Here is a 27,317-nt window from a genome sequence, read left to right as displayed (position 1 = left end):
CACGCCAAGCCGATATATGTCGTCCTCATCTGAAGGGGGGGGGGGAGGATGGAAGAGCCAGGAGCAGGAACTGAGCTCCAGCTCCCTCTCTGCCCCTCTGCACTATTTGCAATGAAAGGAGGTGGGACGGGGCTGGGGCTAAGCTCTGAGAATTAGCCCCACCTCCGTTCCGCCTCTTCCGCATTGCAAATAGTGCAGAGGGGCGGAGAGGAGGCAATGAGGGGGCGGGAGCTCAGTTCCTGCTCCTGGCTCTTCCATCCTCCCCCCCCCCTGCACATGAGGATGACGTATATCGGCTCGGCGTGAAAACCGAGCCGATATACGTTCGTGGGAATGCACCCTTATACTGCCGAGGTAACCTGAAAGCTGTGCTGTGATTGGTTGTTATATATTATACTGCTGAGGGAACATAAAAGCTGTGCTATGATTGGTTGCTATTCCTTACACTGCTGAGGTAACATGAAAGCTGCGCTGAGATTTTTTGCTATTTTTTATACTGCTGAGGTAACAAAAGCTGCGTTGTGATTGGTTGCTATTTCTTATACTGCTGAGGTAACATGAAAGCTTTGCTGTGATTGGTTGCTATTCTTTATGTTGCTGAGGTAACAAGAAAGCTGTGCTGTGATTGGTTGCTACTTCTTATACTACTGAGGTAACATCTGTGCTGTGATTGGTTGCTATATAGTATACCACTGAGGTAAAATGAATGCTGCGCTGTGATTGGTTGTTATTTCTTATATTGCTGAGGCAGAATTAAAGCTGCGCTGTGATTGGTTGCTATTTCTTATGCTGCTGAGGTAACATGAAAGCTGCGCTGTGAATGGTTGTTATATATTATACTGCTGAGGTAAAATTAAAGCTTCACTGTGATTGGTTGCCATATATTAAACCACTGAGGTAACATGAAAGCTGTGCTGTGATTGGTGGTTAATTGTTATATATTAGACTGCTGAGGTAACATGAAAGCTGCACTGTGGTTGGTTGCTACTTCTTATACTGCTGAGATAACATGGAAGCTGTGCTGTGATTGGTTGTTATATATTGTACTGCTGAGGTAAAATTAAAACTGCACAGTGATTGGTTATTTTAAATTATACCGCTAAGGTAATATGAAAGCTGTGATGTGATTGGTGGTTATATATTATACTGCTGAGGTAACATGAAAGCTGCGCTGTGATTGGTGGTTATATATTTTACTGCTGAAATAACATGAAAGCTGCGCTGTGATTGGTTGTTATTAGAGATGAGCGAACGCGTTCGTCCGAGCTTGATATTCGTGCGAATATTAGGGTGTTCGGGATGTTCGTTATTCGTAACGAACACCATGCGGTGTTCTGGTTACTTTCACTTCCTTCCCTGAGACGTTAGCGCGCTTTTCTGGCCAATTGAAAGACAGGGAAGGCATTACAACTTCCCCCTGCAACGTTTAAGCCCTATACCACCCCCCTGCTGTGAGTGGCTGGCGAGATCAGGTGTTCGCCTAATATAAAAGTCGGCCCCTCCCGCGGCTCGCCTCAGATGCGGTGTGAGTTAGATGAGGGACAGTGCTGTTTATACCGGAGCTGCTGTAGGGAAAGAATTGGTAGTTAGTGTAGGCTTCAAGACCCCCCAAAGGTCCTTATTAGGGCCACTGATAGCTGTGTGTTGGCTGCTGTTAGCAGTGGCATTTTTTTTTCTCAAAATCGGCTCTGCAGAGCGTTGCACCTGGCATTAGGGACAGAAGTGCTGCATAGGCAGGGAGAGTGTTAGGAGTGAGTGTAGCCTTCAAGAACCTCAACGGTCCTTTCTAGGGCCATATTTAACCGTGTGCAGTACTGTTCAGGCTGCTGTTAGCTGTGCTGCATTTTTTTTGGGCTTCTCAAAATCGCCTCTGCAGAGCATTCCACCCTCCATTGATACTGCAGGGAAAGAATTGTATAGGCAGGGCCACAACACAGTTATTATTCATAGAATATACGCAGTGCTGCCTTTTGGTGGAAAAACAAGTGGAAACAAATCTATTTGTCCAGCCTCTGTCCGTCCTTACGGGCGGTGGACACGTGTGAGCTGCGTGAAAAACATTGCTAAATCATACGCACCCAGCTACGCTTTACTGCTGGCTTCGCCATTTGCTTTCCTTAATTGGGAAAAAAAATACCTGCTCTGCCAGAGTTATAATAACTCTGCTACCCTCACGTTCTGTGACACATAAGCAGGGACACAGCACAGTTATTAAACTTCTCATGTTCATTGAATATACGCAGTGCTGCCTTTTGGTGGAAAAAAACTGAAAACAAATCTATTTGTCCAGCCTCTGTCCGTCCTAACGCCTGTGGACACGTGTGAGCTGCGTGAAAAACATTGCTAAATCATACGCACCCAGCTACGCTTTACTGCTGGCTTCGCCATTTGCTTTCCTTAATTGGGAAAAAAATACCTGCTCTGCCAGAGTTATAATAACTCTGCTACCCTCACGTTCTGTGACACATAAGCAGGGACACAGCACAGTTATTAAACTTCTCATGTTCATTGAATATACGCAGTGCTGCCTTTTGGTGGAAAAAAACTGAAAACAAATCTATTTGTCCAGCCTCTGTCCGTCCTAACGCCTGTGGACACGTGTGAGCTGCGGGAAAAACATTGCTAAATCATACGCACCCAGCTACGCTTTACTGCTGGCTTCGCCATTTGCTTTCCTTAATTGGGAAAAAAATACCTGCTCTGCCAGAGTTATAATAACTCTGCTACCCTCACGTTCTGTGACACATAAGCAGGGACACAGCACAGTTATTAAACTTCTCATGTTCATTGAATATACGCAGTGCTGGCTTTTGGTGGAAAAAAACTGAAAACAAATCTATTTGTCCAGCCTCTGTCCGTCCTAACGCCTGTGGACACGTGTGAGCTGCGTGAAAAACATTGCTAAATCATACGCACCCAGCTACGCTTTACTGCTGGCTTCGCCATTTGCTTTCCTTAATTGGGAAAAAAATACCTGCTCTGCCAGAGTTATAATAACTCTGCTACCCTCACGTTCTGTGACACATAAGCAGGGACACAGCACAGTTATTAAACTTCTCATGTTCATTGAATATACGCAGTGCTGCCTTTTGGTGGAAAAAAACTGAAAACAAATCTATTTGTCCAGCCTCTGTCCGTCCTAACGCCTGTGGACACGTGTGAGCTGCGTGAAAAACATTGCTAAATCAGACGCACCCAGCTACGCTTTACTGCTGGCTTCGCCATTTGCTTTCCTTAATTGGGAAAAAAAATACCTGCTCTGCCAGAGTTATAATAACTCTGCTACCCTCACGTTCTGTGACACATTAGCAGGGACACAGCACAGTTATTAAACTTAGATTATTCATTCACTAGAGGCAGTGGGGCCTTTCGTTTTCCAAAAAGGGAAAAAATTATATTTGGCCTGCAGTCTTGCGCCAATTTATTTCCTGCCTGTGAAATCAAATCACTGGTAATACAGCATGCTGAGGGGTAGGGGTAGGCCTAGAGGACGTGGACGCGGCCGAGGACGCGGAGGGCCAAGTCAGGGTGTGGGCACAGGCCGAGCTCCTGATCCCGGTGTGTCGCAGCCGACTGCTGCGCGATTAGGAGAGAGGCACGTTTCTGGCGTCCCCACATTCATCGCCCAATTAATGGGTCCACGCGGGAGACGGTTATTAGAAAATGAGCAGTGTGAGCAGGTCCTGTCCTGGATGGCAGAAAGTGCTTCGAGCAACCTATCGTCAACACGCAGTTCTGCGCCGTCCACTGCTGCAAATCCGAATCCTCTGTCTGCTGCTCCTCCTTCCTCCCAGCCTCCTCACTCCACTACAATGACACCTGCTCAGGAGCGGGAACACTCCCAGGAACTGTTCTCGGGCCCCTGCTCAGATTGGGCAGCAGCGGTTCCTCTCCCACCAGAGGAGTTTATAGTCACTGATGCCCAACCATTCGAAAGTTCCCGGGGTCCGGGGGATGAGGCTGGGGACTTCCGCCAACTGTCTCAACAACTTTCTGTGGGTGAGGAGGACGATGACGATCATACACAGTTGTCTTGCAGTGAGGTAGTAGTAAGGGCAGTAAGTCCGAGGGAGCAGCGCACAGAGGATTCGGAGGAAGAGCAGCAGGACGATGAGGTGACTGACCCCACCTGGTGTGCAACGCTTACTCAGGAGGACAGGTCTTCAGAGGGGGAGTCAAGGGCATCAGCAGGGCAGGTTGCAAGAGGCAGTGCGATGGCCAGGGCCAGGGGTAGAGGCAGGGCCAGACCGAATAATCCACCAAGTGTTTCCCAAAGCGCCCCCTCGCGCCATGCCACCCTGCAGAGGCCAAGGTGCTCTAAGGTCTGGCAGTTTTTCACAGAGACGCCTGACGACCGACGAACAGTGGTGTGCAACCTTTGTTGCGCAAAGCTCAGCCGGGGAGCCAACACCAACAGCCTCACCACCACCACCATGCGCAGGCATATGATGGCCAAGCACCCCACAAGGTGGGACGAAGGCCGTTCACCGCCTCCGGTTTGCACCCCTGCCTCTCCCCCTGTGCCCCAACCTGCCACTGAGATGCAACCCCCCTCTCAGGACACAGGCACGACCGTCTCATGGCCTGCACCCACACCCTCACCTCCGCTGTCCTCGGCCCCATCCACCAATGTCTCGCACCGCACAGTCCAGCCGTCGCTAGCGCAACTGTTGGAGCGCAAGCGCAAGTACGCTGCCACGCACCCGCACGCTCAAACGTTAACCGTCCGCATCGCAAAATTCATCAGCCTTGAGATGCTGCCGTATAGGGTTGTGGAAACGGAGTCCTTCAAAAGTATCATGGAGGCGGCGGCCCCGCGCTACTCAGTTCCCAGTCGCCACTACTTTTCCCGATGTGCCGTCCCAGCCCTGCACGACCACGTCTCCCGCAACATTGTACGCGCCCTCACCAACGCGGTTACTGCCACGGTCCACTTAACTACGGACACGTGGACAAGCACAGGCGGGCAGGGCCACTACATCTCCCTGACGGCACATTGGGTGAATTTAGTGGAGGCTGGGACAGAGTCAGAGCCTGGGACCGCTCACGTCCTACCCACCCCCAGAATTGCGGGCCCCAGCTCGGTGCTGGTATCTGCGGAGGTGTATGCTTCCTCCACTAAAGCACCCTCCTCCTCCTCCTCCTCCTCCTCTGTCTCGCAATCAAGATGTGTTAGCAGCAGCATGTCGCCAGCAGTCGGTGTCGCGCGGTGTGGCAGCACAGCGGTGGGCAAGCGTCAGCAGGCCGTGCTGAAACTACTCAGCTTAGGCGATAAGAGGCACACGGCCCACGAACTGCTGCAGGGTCTGACAGAGCAGACCGACCGCTGGCTTGCGCCGCTGAGCCTCCAACCGGGCATGGTCGTGTGTGACAACGGCCGTAACCTGGTGGCGGCTCTGCAGCTCGGCAGCCTCACGCACGTGCCATGCCTGGCCCACGTCTTTAATTTGGTGGTTCAGCGCTTTCTGAAAAGCTACCCACGCTTGTCAGACCTGCTCGTAAAGGCGCGCCGGCTCTGCGCACATTTCCGCAAGTCCCACACGGACGCTGCCACCCTGCGCACCCTGCAACATCACTTTAAGCTGCCAGTGCACCGACTGCTGTGCGACGTGCCCACACGGTGGAACTCTACGCTCCACATGTTGGCCAGGCTCTATGAACAACGGAGAGCTATAGTCGAATACCAACTCCAACATGGGCGGCGCAGTGGGAGTCAGCCTCCTCAATTCCTTTCAGAAGAGTGGGCCTGGTTGGCAGACATCTGCCATGTCCTTGGTAATTTTGAGGAGTCTACCCAGGTGGTGAGCGGCGATGCTACAATCATTAGCGTCACCATTCCTCTGCTATGCATCTTGAGAAATTCCCTGCAAACCATAAAGGCAGCTGCTTTGCGCTCGGAAACGGGGGCGGGGGAAGACAGTATGCCGCTGGATAGTCAGGGCACCCTCCTGTCTATTTCTCAGCGCGTACAGGAGGAGGAGGAGGAGCATGAGGAGGATGAGGAGGAGGGGGAAGAGACAGCTTGGGCCGCTGCTGACGGTACACCGGCTGATTGCCTGTCATCCTTTCAGCGTGTATGGCCTGAGGAGGAGGAGGAGGAGGAGGAGGAGGAGGATCCTGAAAGTGATCTTCCTAGTGAGGACAGCCATGTGTTGCGTACAGGTACCCTGGCACACATGGCTGACTTCATGTTAGGATGCCTTTCTCGTGACCCTCGCGTTGCACGCATTCTGGCCACGACGGATTACTGGGTGTACACACTGCTCGATCCACGGTATAAGGAGAACCTGCCCACTCTGATTCCCGAAGAGGAAAGGGGTTCGAGAGTGTTGCTATACCACAGGACCCTTGCGGACAAGCTGATGGTAAAATTCCCAGCCGACAGCGCTAGTGGCAGAAGGCGCAGTACCGAGGGCAAGGTAGCAGGGGATGTGCGTAGATCGAGCAGCATGTACATCCCAGGCAGTGCAACAGTCTTTAAGGGCCTGGCCAGCTTTATGGCTCCCCACCAAGACTGTGTCACCGCTCCCCAGTCACGGCTGAGTCGGCGGGAGCACTGTAAAAGGATGGTGAGGGAGTACGTAGCGGATCGCACGACCATCCTTGGTGACGCCTCTGCCCCCTACAACTACTGGGTGTCGAAGCTGGACACGTGGCCTGAACTAGCCCTGTATGCCCTGGAGGTGCTTGCTTGTCCTGCGGCTAGCGTCTTGTCGGAAAGGGTGTTTAGTGCGGCTGGGGGAATCATCACAGATAAGCGTAGCCGCTTGTCAACCGACAGTGCCGACAGGCTAACACTCATCAAGATGAACAAAGGCTGGATTTCCCCAGACTTCTGTTCTCCACCAGCGGACAGCAGCGATACGTAAGCAATACGTAGGCTGCACCCGCGGATGGAAGCTACGTTCTCTCTCACCATCCAAAACGGGGACATTTCTGCTTCATCAATCTGTGTCTAATATTCCTCCTCCTCCTCCTGCTCCTCCTCCTGAAACCTCACGTAATCACGCTGAACGGGCAATTTTTCTTAGGGCCACAAGGCTCAGTCAAATAATTTTTCTGAACAATTTTTATAAGTTTCAATGCGCTTAAAAGCATTGGAACTTTAACTTGAACCAATTTTTCGTTACACTGGGCTGCCTCCAGGCCTAGTTACCACTTAAGCCACATTAACCAAAGCGATTAATGGGTTTCACCTGCCCTCTTGGCTGGCCATGGCCAATTTTTTGGATGTACATTAGTACTGTTGATACAGCAATTTTTGTGGGCCCTCGCCTACAGTGTAATCAAATTAATTTTTAGCCCACCTGCATTACAGCTGACGTTACCTCAGCTGTGTTGGGCAATGCAATGGGATATTTTTATGTACCGCCGGTGGGTTCCAGGGAGCCACCCATGCTGTAGGTGCACACGGAGTTTTTAATACATCTGTACACTTCTAAAGAACCCAAGTCTGACTGGGGCATGCAGTGTGGGCCGAAGCCCACCTGTATTACGCACGACATTACTACCTCAGCTGTGTTGGGCAATGCAATGGGATATTTCTGTGTACCGCCGCTGGCTTCCTGGCACCCACCCAGGCAGTGGGTCCACAGGGAGTTTAACCTACATGTGTCCACTTGTAAAGAACCCCAGTCTGACTGGGGCATGCAGTGTGGGCCGAAGCCCACCTGTATTACGCACGACATTACTACCTCAGCTGTGTTGGGCAATGCAATGGGATATTTTTATGTACCGCCGGTGGGTTCCAGGGAGCCACCCATGCTGTAGGTGCACACGGAGTTTTTAATACATCTGTACACTTCTAAAGAACCCCAGTCTGACTGGGGCATGCAGTGTGGGCCGAAGCCCACCTGTATTACGCACGACATTACTACCTCAGCTGTGTTGGGCAATGCAATGGGATATTTCTGTGTACCGCCGCTGGCTTCCTGGCACCCACCCAGGCAGTGGGTCCACAGGGAATTATAAATGCATCTGTTTCCACTTATAAAGAAACCCAGTCTGACTGGGGCATGCAGTGTGGGCCGAAACCCACCTGCATTAACCCTTTCCAGTCCACTGTGTGACCTGTGAAGACATTAGGGTTTTAAGGCTGTACAGCTCCGTTGTTGGTAGACGTCCGTCGGGGTTCTCTTACTGTATATTGCCAGCCTCTCTGCTGTCGGAGCCTATCCTACGTGTCAGCTCATGCAGTACTGGCTTTAGCCAGCATATAGCGCCGATGTATAACGGCAGAAAAAGAGTAAGCCCCCTAGGAAAACCATATACAAATTGGATTGGAAAGGGTTAAGCACAACATTACTACCTCAGCTGTGTTGGGCAATGCAATGGGATATTTCTATGTACCGCCGGTGGCTTCCTGGCACCCACCCATGCTGTAGGTGCACACGGAGTTTTTACTACATCTGTACACTTCTAAAGAACCCCAGTCTGACTGGGGCATGCAGTGTGGGCCGAAGCCCACCTGCATTAAGCACGACATTACTACCTCAGCTGTGTTGGGCAATGCAATGGGATATTTCTGTGTACCGCCGGTGGGTTCCAGGGAGCCACCCATGCTGTGGGTCGACAGGGACTTCACAATAGGGAGTTGTACCTGCCTGTGTCTATGAATTAAAAAGCCCGGTCTGACTGGGGCATGCAGACACCTTGACAGAATGAATAGTGTGTGGCACATAGGTTCCCCATTGCTATGCCCACGTGTGCAGCTCCTGATGGCGGTGGCACAGGATTCTATTTCTCATTGCTTCTGTACAGCATTGTGGGCTATCGCTCCGCCACTTTTAAAGAGGGTCGCTGCCTAGCCGTGCCAACCTCTGCAGTGTGTGCCTGCGGTCCCTCGTCATGGCAGACGCACTTCTAAATAGACATGAGCGTGGTGTGGCATGAGGGCAGCTGAAGGCTGCCCAGGGACACTTTGGTGTGCGCTGTGGGGGGGAGGGGGGGCGGTTGGTCAGCATGTAACCCAGGAGAAGTGTCAGTGGAGTGTCATGCAGGCAGTGATTGTGCTTTGTTGGAGGTAGTGTGGTGCTTAGCAAAGGTATGCCATGCTAATGAGGGCTTTTCAGAAGTAAAAGTTGTTGGGAGGGGGGGGGCCCCACTCTTGCCGGTATTGTGGCTTAATAGTGGGACCTGTGAACTTGAGATGCAGCCCAACATGTAGCCCCTCGCCTGCCCTATCCGTCACTGTGTCATTCCCATCACTTTCCTGAATTGCCCAGATTTTCACACATGAAAACCTTAGCGAGCATCGGCGAAATACAAAAATGTTCTGGTCGCCCATTGACTTCAATGGGGTTCGTTGTTCGAAACGAACCCTCGAGCATCACGGGAAGTTCGTTACGAATAACGAACACCCGAACATTTTGGTGTTCGCTCATCTCTAGTTGTTATATATTACACTGCTGAGGTAACATGAAAGCTGCGCTGTAAGTAGTTGCTACTTCGAGTGCGTGTAATCACAAGCACTCGAATAAATAAATAGAATTAAAATGACACTTTGAAATGTTTTCCATATGAAATTAAATAAGTTTCAATAAAAATGACACAATGTTAATTCAATGTTATCATAACGAGTTTCCTTGAATTTCCTTTCTCCTGAGATCGCAGCAAGGCACAACGGGTAAGCTAGTTGGTTAATATTTAAGTACCTTTTTGTGATTTGATCTCTTCTATGAGAAAATGAGCCTCTTCTTGGATCCTTTCTTCAATGCTCTTCTTTCCCATGCCAAAATTTCTTAGAGTTGAAAGGGAAAATCTGCGCAGATCCTTCCATCTATTCCCATTAGAAAAAACTAACCCTGAAATATAAAAAAAACATTGGCTTATGTGATTACATTGTAATAAACGATGAACCTCTCCACACATCATCTGGTAGCCAGACTTGCTACATTACTGAATGCAAAACATGCAAATGTATAGAACACTGAGGAAATTACCATATCCTTTTATAGATTGATCAATAGTAGGAAGTCTTCCACGACCAGAAAATTCCTCCGCTCGGTCAATTAAGGCTTCTTTGACAGTGTTGTAGCCACACAGGACAACTATTGGATTGTGTCCAAAATATACCGTGTATACGGAGCCATATTTCTCTTTAAACTGCAGAAAAACAAGTTGAAAAATATTAACCAGAGTGTTTCAGTCCTAAATAATCAGACATGTTTTAGCAATGCTACATGTGTTTAGGTTTAAAGGCACTAATTTTTTTCCTTGCGCTACCACAAATTTTGCAGCTTTTTATGTTTTGATACCTTTTTTATATAATTTTTGTTTTGTATTTTATAGGGGTAATGTCTTAATTTACACTACAAATAATATAGCAATGAGTTTCACATTTTGTTTTGAATATTTTGTCATATAACTTGTGTAGTCTTAGATTTTGGATTGGCTAACACAACGGTTTAGGTTAAAGTCAGCAATATTTTATTAGAAATATATTTGTATAATTTTCGGCTTCTACTTTCTACTTACTTTTGGTTCTAATAGAAGCACTTTCATTGCAGTCCTATAAGGCACTAAAACCATGCTCGTGTGAACGAGGCCTTAAACGGGAATTACTTGCCACCAAAAATGATGCTAAACTTAGGAGAGGCCCCTTCCACGAAAAGCAGTCACCAGAAATGGTGTCACCTCAAGGGTACCCTCTCAAGCAAAAATCAATAAGGTGAAAAATCTATTATGACCATAGAAATATCAGATTTTGTATCTCCCAAAAGCCACTCTACTAGATTTCTTCTGATTCTTGGTGGATACCTATCTTCGGTGATCCAGCTGCTAGCCAGACTGAGTAATGACATAGCATTAGCCCCCTTCACAAAGTACCACCATATGTCTAGGACGCTCTCTTATCCTCCATGGAAACCCAAAGTGAGTGCCAGCCAAGTGAATGTTATCTAGTGTGGGAAGACAGCTCGGTAGAGTGCGGCTTTGCGGCAGTCAGAGATGAAGACAAGTATTTAAAGTCCAAGTACAGGCGTGATCTGCGTTTATTTCAGTCCCGAAAATCAAAACAAATCCAGCCTTAGCGTCAGGCAAGAAAACAATAGTTCAGCATTAGGGTAATAGGCAGTCCCTGCCTATACAGGTCACGTTCAGCAGGTGCACCACACAGCAGGGCTTTTGCCTCCAGCAGGTATATCAGGCTGCCTGGGTCCAGCAGCCATCCAGTCTCACCCTGTGTCAGTGCACGCTGCTATTTATATGCAACACTTCCTGGCCCACCCTCAGCACCTGTGCTGATTAACCTTGCACTTAACCCGGAGTGGAGGAAGTGGAATGGATGGCCCCACTACCAACCTGCCATCCATTCCGAAAATCCAGGCCCAAGGATTCTTAAAGAAACCATCTCCAGCAACTACTTGCTGGAGATTACATTGCACTCCTGGACTTTCATGTCTCTAACAGCGGGACATGGACTTCCTCCAGCCCCACTAGGCATAATAACGGAACCTAGGGGTGACGTAGCGACCATCCACTATCACGCCCCTCAGTACCTCACACTAGGCATGATGCTCACAAATGGGTTCCAACATTATGTCAAAGACTCTACCTATGGTTGGTGATCTAAATACTAGCCACACTTAATACTGACTTAGCATAGCTCACCTATAGAACACATTATGTCTATGGATTTACTCTGAATCAACAGTGGAAAATCAAACTGAGTGCCAGCCAATAATGGATATTGACTGTGTATAACACTCGCAAATGGGTTCCAACGTGTTATATAAGATTCAGAATACAAATACGTATCCACAGACTTAATCTATATCCTCAATGGAAAACCAAAGTGACTACAGCCAAAATAGATGCTGACTGTGTGTAATACCCCTCACAAATTGATTCTAATGCATTAAATTTGACTCAATGAGGGAAAGGGGGTGGGTGGGGGGATAGCCTGGCTTTGAAAAGCTAATGAAGCGGCTAGCTTGAGCTCTTCAGCTGGAGCCCAAAGAAGGCTACCTAAGACCTACACACCGTGGGTAACCAAAAGAAGACCAAAGGTCCCAAGAAACCACCTGAAACTCTGGGAATCTAACGGTGGGATACAAAAGTTCATGATGGAGGCAGAGGAGGGAGCTATGGAATGGCAGGGCACGCAGGCGTCAGCCACAGAGTGGTATGGATCTCCCCCACCCTCCCACAAACAAGCAGAGGAGAATCGGGGGACGGAAGTTCCCAACTGCCACCAGCTGCTCACCCACCACTACCAGAGGGATGCTCCCACAAGCCGGGCCCACATGCACACCCACAGGACAGGGCACTGCTGACAAAAAGAAAGATGCTGATTAGGGGGCACTCACCCACTCCCCTTCTGGATGCAGGCTGCCAGAAAAAAATCCAGAGGCAGTGGTGAGCAGAGAGCCCATGCAGCCTAGTCTGGAAGAGGTCCAGTCTCCATTGATGGGCATCACCATCTTGCCAGCGGGCATGGTGTGGCAAAAGAACCCAACGCAGACCACTCCCTCGGCCACAGGCCGGGTGTTACTCCCAATTTTGCAACACAAAACACAGGGAGTGGGCTCCTTCACACTATATCAATGGGTGGGTCACCAGAGAAACACCGAGGGGGCCCAACGTTGAAACAAGGACCAGGTGACCTACATGTCCTAGTCTCCATAAAACACAGGCCCCAGTAGAGGGCGCTGCCATCCTGCAGTTGGCTGGCACTAGAATAGGACATACTGTGATTTTTCCCAGTGAGCAGAAAATCGCAGTTGATTTCTGCTCGTGGGCAAGGAAAAGTGTTTTGCTTAGCATGCCCTATGGGCATTATTTGCTGCGGGATCCGGTGGCGAACACTCGCTCTGGTTCCCGCTCTGCAAATACGCCCATGTGCATTGGGCCTTAATCAAAGTTAAAGATTATTTTTTAATCCTATTGAGCTTAAAAACCAGGATCAAGTAATACAAAAATATAGCACTCAGTTGTAATTGGGTTAAAACACATAATATACAGTACATTACATTATACATCACACATGGGGAACATTACAATATAAGGGTTTCCCCCATCATTATACATCAACCAGCCATAATAGTATTGCCACCTGCCTAATGTTGTGTAGGTCCCTACTCTACTGCCTAAACAGCTCCTACTCATTGAAGCATGTACTTCACAAATATGATGAAGATGTCCTGCAGTATGTGGCCCTGAGGGCTTAAACAGACTAATGTGTTAGCGCATGTTTTTATGCGCATGACACTCATGCCTGTAAAAACGTGACAAAACAAATCCCTTTGATTTTAATGGGTTTGCTCTCACAAATGTGTTTCTCACAGGCAAATCCTGCATGTGAGAAAAAATAGGACCATACCAATCTTTCTGTGTGCTATACAGAAAGCTGCCATAGACGTCTATTACAGGTTGAAACAAATCAAGGGGAAGAGTGTGATAACCCTTGTTTGTGCGCAAATGTGCAGATCCTCTAAGTGCTGTAAACTACTAAGAGGGGCTCCACTATCAGTGAGCCTTGGGCCCTCATGATCTTGTCTCTGGTTCTCCTGTTGTCCTTCTTTAGAGCATATTTGAGAGTTACTAACCACTGGATACTGGGAACATCCAAAAACACCTGACACTTCGGAGATGCTCTGACCCAGTTGTCTAGCCATCTTAATTTGTACCTTGTCAAAGTTGCTCATTTCCTTATGTAGTGATCTGTACTGGCACTACAGAATAGAAGTACTTTAACTGCAAGTTAAGAGCAACTATTCTAACTACTAGATCATTTAACCCCTTCAGGACCAGGCTGTTTTGTACCTTAAGGGTGTTTTCAGACGAGTGTGTGTGTACATAGGTGCGCACAAAACCACGCATCTATTAGAACCATTGGTTCCCTATGATGTGTTCATAGGCATACAAACGCACATACATGCAAAATATAGAACATGCGTGCACCATAGGTCCGGAGTGCATGTCAATATTTCCCAGCGGGGAGTTCCCTTGTCACTGAACACTGTTCAGTGACAAAGGGACTCCCAGCGTGGAGTAAAGAATTCCCTGCCACAGCTGTGACAGCTGTGGCAGAGGATTTCCTCATCTCTGTGGGGAGTTCCCTTGTCACTAAACACTGTGACCGCACTGTCACAGTGTTCAGTAACAAGGGGACTCCCAGCGGGGCTGAAGAATTCCCCTGCCACAGCTGTGGCAGAGGATTGCGATGTTCTCCCATTGCTTTTAATGGCACCGGCGCTTCTGAAGCCCCATTGAAAGCAATAGGCTGCTAGCAAACCCTGCAGGGATTTTCAGGGAAGGGCTTTAAATATAAGCCCTTCCCTGAAAAATCATCCCTAAAATGTGTTAAAAGTTAAAAAAAAAAATATATATATATATATATATATATTTTATTATTTGTCACAAACAGGGATTATTTTCTGGGAAGGGCTTATATTTCAAGGGGTTGCTGGCTGGCAGCAGCCGCAGGCCCATTGAAGGCAATGTGCACGGACCTGCATTCACACGTGTTTGTGCACGTTTGTGGGTGCTTGGTTTTGTGCGCAACCTATGTATGCACATGCTTGTCTGAAAGCATCCTAAAGAGCAGACACTTTTTAGGGATTTTACCCACGTAGTGGTTTAACTGCCCTATGTTTTTTCCTTCAGTTATCAATAGAGATGAGCGAGTATACTCACTAAAGGCAATTGCTTGAGCGAGCATTGCCTTTAGTGAGTACCTGCCCGCTTGAGACAGAAGGTTCGGGTGCTGGCGCGGGGGAGCGGTGAGTAGCAGCAGTCAGCAGGAGGGAGCGGGGGGGGGGGGGGGGAGAGGGAGATCTCCCCTCCGTTCCTCCCCGCTCTCCCCCGCAGCTCCCTGCCCGCCCTCGGCACCCGAACCTTCAGTCTCGAGCGGGCAGGTATTCGCTAAAGGCAATGCTCGCTCGAGCAATTGCCTTTAGCGAGTATACTCGCTCATCTCTAGTTACCAAACTTATGTTTGCTGCATTTTGTTCCATGACATATAGGGCTAATTTTTTAATATATTTTTCACTGACTTTTTTTTTACGTTTTTTTTTTTGTTTTATTGGGGGTAAAACAAAAATAAAGATTTTTGTAACATTTTTAGTTATTTTTTAATTAGTATATTTATGCTAAAAAAATATGGGAATGGGTTCCTCATTTTCTTTCGGGCGTTGTGATATATAATATGTATGGTTTTGGATTATAGGGTGCATACAGCAACCGTTCTGGTTGGCGTTGGCTTTGGTTTTTTTTCTTTCTTATTTATATATTTTTTATTTTATTCTGTAATTTTGTTTTACTTATTTTTGCAATCATTTTTTTACTATCTATGTGCTCCATGATATCATATAAGACCTTTGGGGGACATTCATATGGTCTTTTATTTTTTTTTATTTGACATTTTTTCACTGTAGCTGGGGTATTTATATGAGCCACAGTTCAGGGAAAACATCCTCCTGTAGTGACAGTACTCACTGGCAGAGCTGATCAGGGTCTGGATGAACCCTGCAGCTCTGCTGTGCCAATGGATCCTGGCAGTCATGTAACTGCCGGCTCACGTAGTGGAAGAAACACTTCCTCTTTCACTCTTTAGTAAATAGTACTCATTGAGCATTGTGTACTAAAGAAAGGAGAAGTCAGAAAGGGTTAAAAAAAACACTTCTCCCTCCTCCTCCGGGTAATCCCCTGCCATATTTTTTTACTTTCTGTTAGGATTAATGCCCAGGACCAAGCGCCGTAAATTTATGTGGTCCTTAATGGGTTAACAAAGGATAGTTATGCTGGACTTCATTTAATAAGGAGAGGGAGTCAGGAACCTAAAGAGTTAAGGTTGTTTAGACACTATTGTAAATTATGTAGTTGGAGCTCAGCTATGACAAGTTCCCGAAGTGAGGTAAAAAGGAGGTTGTTTTTGTCTCATTTCGTGTTGCGCAGTTACAAATTTATAACAGGGTTAGGAGTCGGAAGTCAGAAAGTCAGAGTGGAGAGAGATGGAGAGCGAGAAGCAGAGAGAGGAATGGCCGCAGCTAGGTTTCCTTATCCTCTGTCCTGCTGAAATAAGAGATGTTATGTAAACTTTTAAGAAATCCTGTGTGCAGCAGCTCATAAATTACCCCGATACTGAGAGAAACTGTTTGTTTTTCCAAACCTGATGCCCATTCAAGCCAGCTATGTTTTCTACCGGACAGCATCACAGGCACAAAGCTTCAGACAAGCAGTAGAGAATCTTCATAGGAATTTTGTAAGAACTAAAGAAAACTTGAGCATGGTATTTCATGGTGGGTAATTTACTGTTAGTTGGAAAAAGGGAGTATTTTCTCATGAGATCTCTTTTTATGGCTCTCCTGTAGCTTAGATGCTACCTCCTTAAAGTTTGTTTATCCATGTATAAAGCGTTAAACTGTATATATGCAAGTTATACATGCAATTTCTGGTGCTTAATATTAATACAGAAAACCATGTGCCTGAAAGTAAATGGTGTGCCTGTCATTTACCTACGTACATGTGTTAGTCTTATTTCGCTACCAAGCTCTTCAAATCCAGGCATTTTTGTCACGATTACCGAATTCCATTAGTCGTTCAGATCCTGTTGTTTACCTTGATCATTGTGGGAGATTACAAAGAGCGTGCTGAAGTCATCACCACTCATCGCCACCTGGTTCCTCAAGCCACATTTTAGAAACTGCTCAGAGAGAGCAGGTCTCTTTCTGCTTGTCGTACGCTGCACTTACATTTGTCCATTCTTATGCCTCCAACACATCAACTTCAAAAAATGACTGTTCATTTGCTGCCTAATGTACTTTAACCCAAATTACACAAATGATTGCTTAACTCCCAACAGTAAGTGACTGCTCTACTGCTGATGCTGTGCTTTACTGCTATACCTCTGAGCTCTTTATATTTGGATCCTCTGTTGCTTTATTGGGAAGTATATAGGAAGATTTACTAATTTTGGCACACTGCTGCGTGTACATGTATGCATGTAAAAAGGCACCATCTTCTATGATCTCATTTACATTTATCCCTTATAAAGTATAATGAACAAAACAAAAATGACAAAAATGAAAAAAACAATGAACAGAATATATATTTTATTACGCAGATGATAGAAAGCTTCTGTATGTCAAAGCTTATGAATTAGTATAGAAATGAAAGGATGTGTGACTCATAAGTCCTCCCTCCTCCTACCTGTTGAATGGATAACAACTAATAAATCTGCAAATAAATAAATGGTAAAAAAAAATCACCAACACAAAACATACAAACAAAGAATATATTCATTGAGTATGATAATGCTTATCATAAGGAATAATTGTTCCCAAAATTATGGAAATTGGGGTGGTTCAGAAGAACTATTTGAAGCTTGTTGTCCAGCAGTGAGGAGACTATTTCTATGGATACATGACTCCAACTATTAAAAAAAACCATAAGTCAAATAGCTAATGAGCTAGTGTATACAGTAGAAGAAATGAACAAGTCTGGATTGCTAGAATGCCCATAAAGTGAATAATGAATTGGCATTTGTGCTAAGCCTTCTGCCAATAACTATTTGTTTACATAAAAAGGATTGGTTTTTTTTATCCCATATCCAATATCATACTCACGTATCTCTCAAGAACTATTGTGCTTACTAGACCAATGATTAGGATAAGCTGTGAGCTGTGTTTATTTAACACCACAGTTTTGTTCAATCCCAGCTCATTCCACACCCTTCAGTGTGGTTGAGGGAAGCTACTTCTAAAGGCTGTTATTCTGGTTATGCTCTAGCTAGATTCTTAGCTTCAAGGCAAGATCAGAACCATGGCTCTAACCACAATCTAACAAGAGTTAGAGCAGAATGAAGTGAGAGCTGCATATATCTGCAGCTTTTCAGCCTTTGTGAAGGAGGAGAAGGGGCACCAGTGGGAGATATGTAGGAAAAATGCAAGGAGACAAGAAGAAACATAGATCCTTCACCTGTACATGTCTGATTTTTAGATCATCCCAGGGGAAGGAGTGATATGAACATTTTTTTTCAGAATGAGAAGATGAACACATGCTTATCTAATCACTCATTTATGCCGTTTAACCCATCACATGCCACAGACCATGCTGACCAAAGCACCTAAGTAGTTTCACAGAAAAATGAAAAAAAAAATACTTTTGGTTCTTTGCAAGGAGTTTTAAATATTGGAAAAATAAAGAGAACTAAAGATAACTACACAGAATTGGTATAGTCACAACTATAACAACCTGGACCATAAAATATTATGCTATACATATAGCATTGTAAACTACATTTAATCCCTTAATGCTGCAGGACGAGACGTACATTTACATCCTGTAGGTTTGGGGTTTGTATGGAGGATGATCGGGGGTCGATCCCGCTCCACAGAATGTAGGTGCCAGCTTTTTCTTACAGCAGACACCTGCTCACAACAGCAACATTTTCACAGGGGATGAGGGTGGAGATCTCGGGGTGATCTTCCTTCATACACACACCCACAACAGCTTGGATAAGCAACAAGGCTCTTTGGAGCTGTTAACCCATTAAATGCAGCTGTCAATGAAGTTGTTGGTTTCTGTTTAGATGTCATGGCAGCCAGAGTCCTGTGGCATGGCTTGATAGAATGCCTGTCAGATTTTGGCATAATGTAATGCTATGGCATTACACTATACTGAGGAGTGATCAAAGCATTCCATGTTCTTTTTCCCTCTGGGGACTAAAAAACAAATAAAAAATAAGTTTAAAAAAGTTTTACTAATTCTTAATAAAATAAAAAGTAATACAAGTTAAAATAATAAAAACTTTTGACATATTTATAATAAAATAATCTAAATAAAACAAATACATATTTAGTATCGCTGCATCCCTAAAAGTCTGATCTATCTAAGTAATGCATAATTTACTTTGCACGGTAAAAGTCATCAGAAAAATAAAGAACATCAGAATTGTATTTTTTTTGGTCACCCTGTCTCCAATAAAAAAATACAATAAAAAGGAATTAAAAATTCATATGTATTCAAAAGCAGAAACTACAGGACGTACCGTGCAAAATGAGTCCTTGCACAACTAGGTCGAAGGAAAAATTCAAAAGTTATTGCCGTCAGAAGATGGCAATAGAAAATAATCTATACACTGCTGGACTTTTAAAAAAAAGTTATGACAGCTGAAACAAACAGAAAAAAATGATTCACTGGTTTCTTATGACGGCTTCACAAGAGTATATGCGTGAAAAACGCTCGCCTCAGCACATCATATTTGGGTTTTATTCTCTGTGATTTCTGCAAGCAAAAGCATGCACAACTGTGAAAATAATCATAATAAGGGCGCCCACCCACTGGCGTTTTTTTTACCTGCGTTTGCGTTTTGCGTTTTGCGTTTTTCCTGCACAGGCATAGAGATAACATGTGTTCCTGTCCACTGGCGTTTTGCGTTGCGTTGCGTTGCGTTTTTAACATAGGAACTGTCAGTTGCATATGTGTCCTTATTTTTCTCCTAATGCACCCATGAAAGTCAATGGAAAAGCCGCGAAAACGCCGCAAAAACGTGGCGTTTTTCACGCACGAAAATCGCAAACGCCAGTGGGTGGGCACCCTAAGGCCTCCTTCCCACGAACGGATTTCCGCCGCGTAATTCGCGGCGAAAATCCGCTGCGTTGCCCGCAGCTATTAGGTTCTATTGAACCTAATAGCACAATGCTCACGATGCGTAATTCCACCGCGGAATTACGCACCGCGATTTCTCCCGTCCTCACCCGCAGCATGCTCTATTTTCTGCGGGTGAGGACGGGCTGTACGCACTGACGGCTTCCATTTTTCTTGCACTGCAAGAGCAAGTGAAAACTCTTGCCTCGCAGGGCAAAAAAACACTGCGATATGGCAAAAGCTGTCAATGGGGACGACAGCAGCAGCAACACCAGCCCCATTGAAAGCATAGGGAGTATATCGCAGACTTCTGCCACAGCTGTGACAGCTGTGGCAGAGGATTCCTTCATCCCTGCGGTCCCGAATAAAAGTCCGCGATATACTCCCTGTGTTTTCAGTGGGGCTAGTGCAGCTGCCGCTGGCCCCGTTGAAATCAAGAAGCGATATCGCAGATTTCTGCTCTGCGATGTGAAGCTCTACTGAAACATCGCAAAGGAGTATGAAACCAATGAAAATCATTGCTTTCAAAATCATCGTTGTCGCATCGCAGGGAAAAAAGAAATCGCAAGTGGCTGTCCACCCTAAGGCTAAATTTTTTTACTGAGGGCTTATTCACACATCAGTTTATTGTAAGCCAAAACCAGGAGTAGGTATAATATATGTAAGAAACGTAAGTCTCTCCATTATACTTTCTCTCTGTATGCTGCACTCCTGGTTTTGGCTTACAAAATGCTGTTAAAAAATACTGACATGTGAATAAGGGCTCAGTCAGACGGACGCCGATCCGCCCGTGTTTCTGCTGGATAAGACAGCCGCACCACGTGCGGACGACTCTCTGCATTACCGGCTCCATTGCTGGCCATGTCTTCTTTCTGCCGGCCGGTGCGGAGAGTCGTCCACACCTGCAATGCAGCTGTCTTATCCTGCAGAAACACAGACGGATCGGCGCCCGTGTGACTGAGCCCTAAGCCCGTAGGGAATAATATGCACATAAAATGAAATATAAATTCAAAGTCTACAATTAAAAGAGCTGTAATTTCTGGGAGGGTGTTTTCAATTTGAATATACCTGTTAGGGCTTAATCAGATGGGCGTAATTTTGTCTCATTATGTGATCGTGAAAATCACGGCCGTATAACGGGATAAAACAAAAGCATTGATTTCAATAGTTTTGTTTTCATTATCGGGATTCTCACATGTTAATACTACTCGCAAGAAAAGATAGGACTTGCCCTATCTTTCTTGCACTTAACCTTCCTACGATAAAGATAGGGCAGGACCTATCTTCCCACTTTTTTATTCAAACTTGCACTCAATAGCGCTGAGTTTGAACACTCAAAAAAAACAAACCTTGATTCATGCACTAATACGTTCTCTAGTGAGACATGAGTGTGTTAAACTCACAGCCATGTAACGGGACGAAGCAAACCATGGATTTCAATGGTTTAGTTTTCACTAGCATTCTGGTGTATTAACCCCTTCACTACTCATGACGTACCGGTACGTCATGGGAGCGGGGTACTTCCCGCAACATGACGTACCAGTACGTCATGTCATTAAAGTGTCGCGGTGACAATCGCGGTGACACAGCAGTGATGCCTGCTGACATATACAGCAGACACGCGCTGCGTGCGGGCTGGGGGCCAATCACAGCGGTCCCTCCCCCACGATCGCTGTTATTGGTCAGGGAAAAACTTCCTGACCAATCACAGCGCAGCAGCAGAGTTCGCGCTGTTTACAGTAGGGGCTCTGTCTGCAAGCACCTCAGTGTGTTTCCGGTGCTTGTAGACAGAGCATCTACTGTATTACTGTGCATAAAAAAAGCGATTAGAGCATCAGGATACACCCACAAGTTCCACATCTATGAGGGGAAGGACACTAAAATTGAGCCCCCAGAATGCCCCCCCTCCATGCTGGGAGTAACAGGAAAAATAGTGTGGGAACTGGTGCACCCACTATTAGAGCAGGGTTACCATCTGTACGTAGATAACTTTTATACCAGTGTCCCCCTGTTTCAGTGCCTCACTTCCAAAGGAACAGTGGCATGTGGCACTGTTCGAAAAAATCTGAAAAGCCTCCCTAACACGCTGTTTGGGCAACTGATCAGAAGGGGTGAGAGCCGGGCCCAATGCAGCGACAATGTATTGTGCATCAAATATAAGGACAAGAGGAATGTCCTTATGTTGAAGACAATACACGGCCACAGCAGTGCCCCCTGCCCAGTACGAGGTACCAGTGCAGAGACCCCCAAACCAGACTGCGTCCTCAACTATAATAAGTACATGGGAGGGGTAGATCTATCAGATCAGGTACTGGAGCCGTACAAAGCCATGTGGAAAACACGAGTGTGGTACAAAAAACTGGCCGTGCACCTCGTACAGATGGCACTGTATAATGCCTAGATGCTGTTCCGAGGGGGAGGCCATAGGGGGACATTCCTTGAATTTCAGGAAAAAGTAATCAAGAACCTAATATTTGGGGACCAGGAGGTGGGGGAGAGGCCCAGTACTTCTGGAAGCGAGGCCACGAGGATTGTACCAGGGCAGCATTTTCCCAGTGAAATTCCCTCCACTGCGATGAAGGGAAGGACCCCAAAGAGGTGCAGAGCCGGCTATAAACAGGGGATAAGAAAAGACACCGTATACCACAGTGAAACGTGCCCCACGCAACCCGGCCTCTGTATAAACAATTGTTTTAAGATCTACCACACGTCCCTGAAATTTTAATTTTATTATTGCCCTGACGTTTTACCCTGATGTACTTCGCACAGCTTATACATAAACCACATGCCAAGTCCTTCCCTTCTGAGCCCTGCGCCCTAACAACAGTTTACATCCATATATGGGGCATTTCCCTGTTGGGTAACGCATCATGGGGTACTTTATCTCCTTCTGCCCCTGGTAAAAAATAAAAATCTAGGCCTAAAGCTAAACATTATGTGAAAATTTTGAATTTTTTGTTCTCAACTCAAATTGTTAAAAAATTCCTCAAACACCTGTGGGTTTAAACCGCTCACTACACCCCTTATAAATACCCTGAGAGGTCTAGTTTCCAAAATAAGGTCAGTTGTTGGGGGTTTCAAATGCACTGGTACCTCAGGGGCACTGCAAACACTACATGGGGTCTGAAAATTATTCCAGTAAAATCTGCATTCAAAAAAAATTGCTCCTTTCCTTCTGAGCCCTGCCATGTGCCCAAAAAACTGTTTACATCCACATATTGGTCATTTCTGCGCTCGAGAGTAATTGGGTAATGCATTATGGACTATGTTTTCTCCTTCTGCCCCTGGTAAAAAATTAAAATCTGGGCCTAAAGATGAACATTATTGGAAAAATTTGAATTTTTCATTCTCAACTCAAATTGTTAAAAGCATTTCTCAAACACCTGTGGGTTTAAACCACTCAATACACCCCTTAATAAATTCCCTAAGAGGTCTAGTTTCCAAAATGTGGTCAGTTGTTGGGGGTTTCAAATGCACGGGTACCTCAGGGGCACTGCAAACACTACATGGGGTCTGAAAATTATTCAAGCAAAATCTGCATTCAAAAAGCCAAGAAGCGCTCCTTTACTTCTGAGTCCTGCCATGTGCCCATGCAACAGGTTACAGCCACATATGGGGCATTTCTGTGCTCGAGAGCAACTGGGTAACGCATCATGGACTACGTTTCTTTCCTTCTGCCCCTGGTAAAAAATAAAAATCTGGGCCTAAAGCTAAACATTATGTGAAAAATTTGTTTTTTTTTGTATTGAACTCAAACTGTTAAAACAATTCCTCAAATACCTGTGGGTTCAAACCACTCAATACACCCCTTAAAAAATTCCCTGAGGGGTGTAGTTTCCAAAATGGGGTAAGTTGTTGGGGCTTCAAATGTACTGGCACCTCAGGGGCACTGCAAACATTATATGGGGTCTGAAAATTATTCCAGCAAAATCTGCATTCAAAAAGCCAAGAAGCGCTCCTTTCCTTCTGAGCCCTGCCATGTGCCCATACAACAGGCTACGTCCACATATGGGGCATTTCTAAAAACTGCGGAATCTGGGTAATACATTCCAAGTTTTGTTTCTTTGCTAACTCCTGCTGTTTTATAGAAAAAAAAGGTTTTATATTGAAAATCTGTAGAAAAATGGAACTGTTCTAATTTTTGATGCGCTTTCCTTTAATTCCTGTAAAACATCTAAAGGGTTAATAAACTTTCTAAATGCCATTTTGAATACTTTAAAGGGTGCAGATTTTAAAATGGGGCAATTTATGAGGGATTCTGATATACAGGCTGTTAAAATTCATGTCAGAACTGAATTGGTCCTTAAAAAATTCAGATTTTGAAGTAAATGTGAAAAATTACTGCTAAATTTATATACTTTGTGGAGTCTGCAAAAAACAAAATAACACTTAAAAATTATTGCTGTGTAAAGTAGACCTATGGGAAATGTTAATTATTAACTACGTTGTGGTGTTTGACTTTCTATCTTACAAAAAGAAAAATTCAAAGTTTGAAAATTGTGAATTTTTCCACATTTTCTGTAAATTTGGATTTTTTTTAAGGACAAAATTTAGTTATGCAATTTTTACACTAACATAAAGTACAATATGTCACGAAAAAATAATCTCAGAATTACATCGATAAGTAAAAGGATTCAAAAGTTATTACCACATAAAGTGAAAGATGTCAGATTTGAAAAATAAGGCTTGGTCCTTAAGCCCAAAATAGGCCATGTCCTTAAGGGATTAATAGTACATGCGAGACAGATAGGGCAGGACCTATCTTCTCACTTTTTTTTTGCGTGCGAGTTTTAATAGTCGAAAAAAAAAACCAGTCCATTAACAACTATGCTCCGTAATGGCAATCAAAGTTGTGCATACGCCCATCTGTTTTAGCCCTCAGTATAAGATCGAAAGATTGCAGCTTGTCCTATTTTAGGGTAATATTACCCATTGTATTCTATGGGCCCAAACAAAAAAATTGCTTCGCATGCGCATGCCATGCGATGGAAATGCGATTCTTCTATCTTTACAATTGAAACATAATTTTCACCCATGTGAAGAAATTGTGTGAAATGCATTGCATTTGCAGGAATTTGTGGGATTTTAGAAGCACAATAACAACCTGAGTTTCTTGGATCGATATTGCGCTCGCCCATGTAAATATGATCTAAGAAGTTGAATGTAAGCAGTTAATCTATATTTTTAGATCATACCCAGAAAAAACTAACCTCCATCAATGATTTAACCATCTCCCCTCTCTTAATGTGCAGGACATTTCCAACAATGGGCAGCGGTGTTGGTCCTGGAGGCAGATTATGTCTTCTGTATATGGAATTCCATGTGGAATAGATGAACGCTGAAATGATCACAGTCAGGAGCAAGGTTACAGTCCAGGAAAGATCCATCTCATGTTACTGCCTTGTAGAGAATGTTATGCGTGTTCCACCCGATCATGGGTTTTATATTCATCAATGACCCCTGATTAAACTTAATCATTGGTTGGCAAGTGCTTGGAGTCTTTATCAGAACAGTCAATAAGGTTTCTTGCCAAAAGACAAATCAAAACATGTAGCGCAATATGTGTACCCAGCTTTATTATATCAGTGTAATGAGGGCAGTAGTAGATGAAAGTGAAGAAATAGAAATTGTACAAATGGATCTTAAAAAATGTGTGGGAACGGCACTCCTATTTTGTGCAAAGAAGGGAAGGGGAGATTAATGTATTTGCTCATTTAAAATTTGAAAAAATAAAAAAAATCCTAAGCAGCAGTCTTTATGTATTTGACACAGGAATGATGTAAAGTCACAAAGGCCTAGAATCCACAAAACCTTGTATCTGGAAAAGAAGTATCCATGACAGCAGAAGAGGTGCAAAATGAATTTACCTCTTTTAGTTTTTTAGATGAGCCAGCTAGGACTGGGTCTTGGAGCCACCTTTCATTTAGGTATATTTATGGTGACCAGACGTTCCGATTTAGGCAGGACAGTCCCGCTTTGGGACTCTGTGTTACGCTTTTCCAGGGTTCCAAGTGGGAAAGCCATTTGTCCCTTTTTCAGGACAACTGTCCCACTTTTATGCTGCTTTTGGAATGCGGGTTCATTAATAATAGTGTCCTCTTTATCAGCTTCAGTAATACTATTGGGGCCAATAAAGGGAACATTATTACTTTTGGGGCCGATATAGAGAACACTAGTACTAATGGGGAGGATATAGGGGACACTTACTACTGAAGCCACTGTGGAGGTCACTGTTACTACTGGGGCTGATATAGGGGACATTATTACTACTGGGGCCACTGTGGGGACACTATTACTACCGAGGCCACTCTGCACATGGTAGTGTACCTCTAGATAACTTAGGGTATGTTTACACATGGCGGAAATGCTGCAGAATGTTCACAGCAAACATTTCCATGGCAAATTCCGCAGCATTTCTTCATCCAGAAACAGTCAAAATGGATTTTGACTGAAAATCCATCACGTACCCACAGCTGATTTTACTATGTGGTGCTCCCCCTCACCTCCTCCAAAGGCTTCATCTATCAATGCTCCCCGGCTTCCGGTTCTCAGTGGCCTGTAGTGGCCTCACCTGACCAGCATCAACTGACTAGTGGCGCTGCACCTGAGCAAGCCGCTGGGAACCGGAAGCCAAGGAGTGCTGACTGCAGGAAGCCTACGGAGGAGATGAAGGGGAGCACAGCATAGTATGAAATTAGCTGTGGATATGCGGCTAATTTCCAGTCAAAATCCAAACCAATGGTAACAGGGCCATATAAACCCAGAATGCTCATTCAAGATCCTATTTCATCATACCAGTTGCCGGACTTGTAATTATTACCCCTCACTCCCCCCCACACACACACCCATCCCTCATTTTCTGGTCCCATTCACTATAGTTCTAGGAGGCACAAAGAGAACTAGAAAATACCTAATTAAAACTTAAAAAGGTTGTACATCCTTTTATCATTGATGAGCTGTTATCAGGAAACATCATCAATTGTTGATCAGTGGTGATCCACCCATCAGCTGATCTTCCATTCACCGTTTAAGTTCTTGTGCCCTCTTTTTGCTGGAAGGGGGTTGCCTGCAAGCGGCACTAGGCACATGAGCCTCCATTGCCCCAGTAAACTGGGAGATGTATCTGGGAGTTTCTGCTCTTTCAGGGAGGAGATGCCAGAAGTGAAAGAGTTCAGTGCAAGGTGCAGGCTGAGTATGGAATTTGTGACAACTTTACAAGGCCCAAGATAAAGGCATTGAGACGGTGCAGCAGGCCTCTCCATTCAGCATGCAGAGAGTTTGCATCAAGCGTGACCTCTTCCTTCAATACATTGTTCCTGGGTTTGTACAACAATATACAGTGTGGTGATTTTTTTGACAGCATCGCAAACAATAATCATGGAGACCAGGAGGTAGCCCAGCTAGGTACATGGACAATGACTGCCACTCTGGTAGTCGGGAGACTGGAGAATGAACTGGCAAAGGAGAAACCAGAGAAAATAAAGGAGATGTAGCTATCAGTAATACCAGTTAGTCCCCCATCCCCAGGTCCAGAAACCATGAAGCAAGACCCCCAGACAGCTGACACTGACCCTGCCACCCTGAATCCCAGTTCAAAGTCCCTTTCAAATGCATCTGGCTGCTAGAGCTACATCAGTGGGCTACTTAAAATATCCAGCAAGGTAGTTAAAACTTGTGAGTAAGTTATGACTGTGAAGAGAAGTGGCAAGAAAGAGGGGAGCCTTGCT

General features: G+C 45.3%; 1 protein-coding gene across 1 annotated transcript in view; it reads right to left on the bottom strand.

Annotated features, from left to right (window-relative positions):
* LOC136619770 (cytochrome P450 2G1-like) overlaps positions 1-24,988 on the bottom strand; it is a 62,207-nt gene extending 37,219 nt beyond the window's left edge. The window contains exons 1-3 of the mRNA XM_066594536.1: positions 24,801-24,988; positions 9,942-10,104; positions 9,654-9,803 (exon numbers count right to left, since the gene is read on the bottom strand). Coding sequence (XP_066450633.1) covers positions 9,654-9,803; positions 9,942-10,104; positions 24,801-24,977 — 490 coding nt within the window. The 5' untranslated portion in view covers positions 24,978-24,988. The remainder of the gene's footprint in view (positions 1-9,653; positions 9,804-9,941; positions 10,105-24,800) is intronic.
* Positions 24,989-27,317: the final 2,329 nt, after the last annotated feature.

The sequence above is a fragment of the Eleutherodactylus coqui genome, chromosome 3, assembly GCF_035609145.1.
Source record: "Eleutherodactylus coqui strain aEleCoq1 chromosome 3, aEleCoq1.hap1, whole genome shotgun sequence".
Classification (NCBI taxonomy): domain Eukaryota; kingdom Metazoa; phylum Chordata; class Amphibia; order Anura; family Eleutherodactylidae; genus Eleutherodactylus; species Eleutherodactylus coqui.
This window is presented reverse-complemented; position numbering and strand designations above follow the sequence as displayed.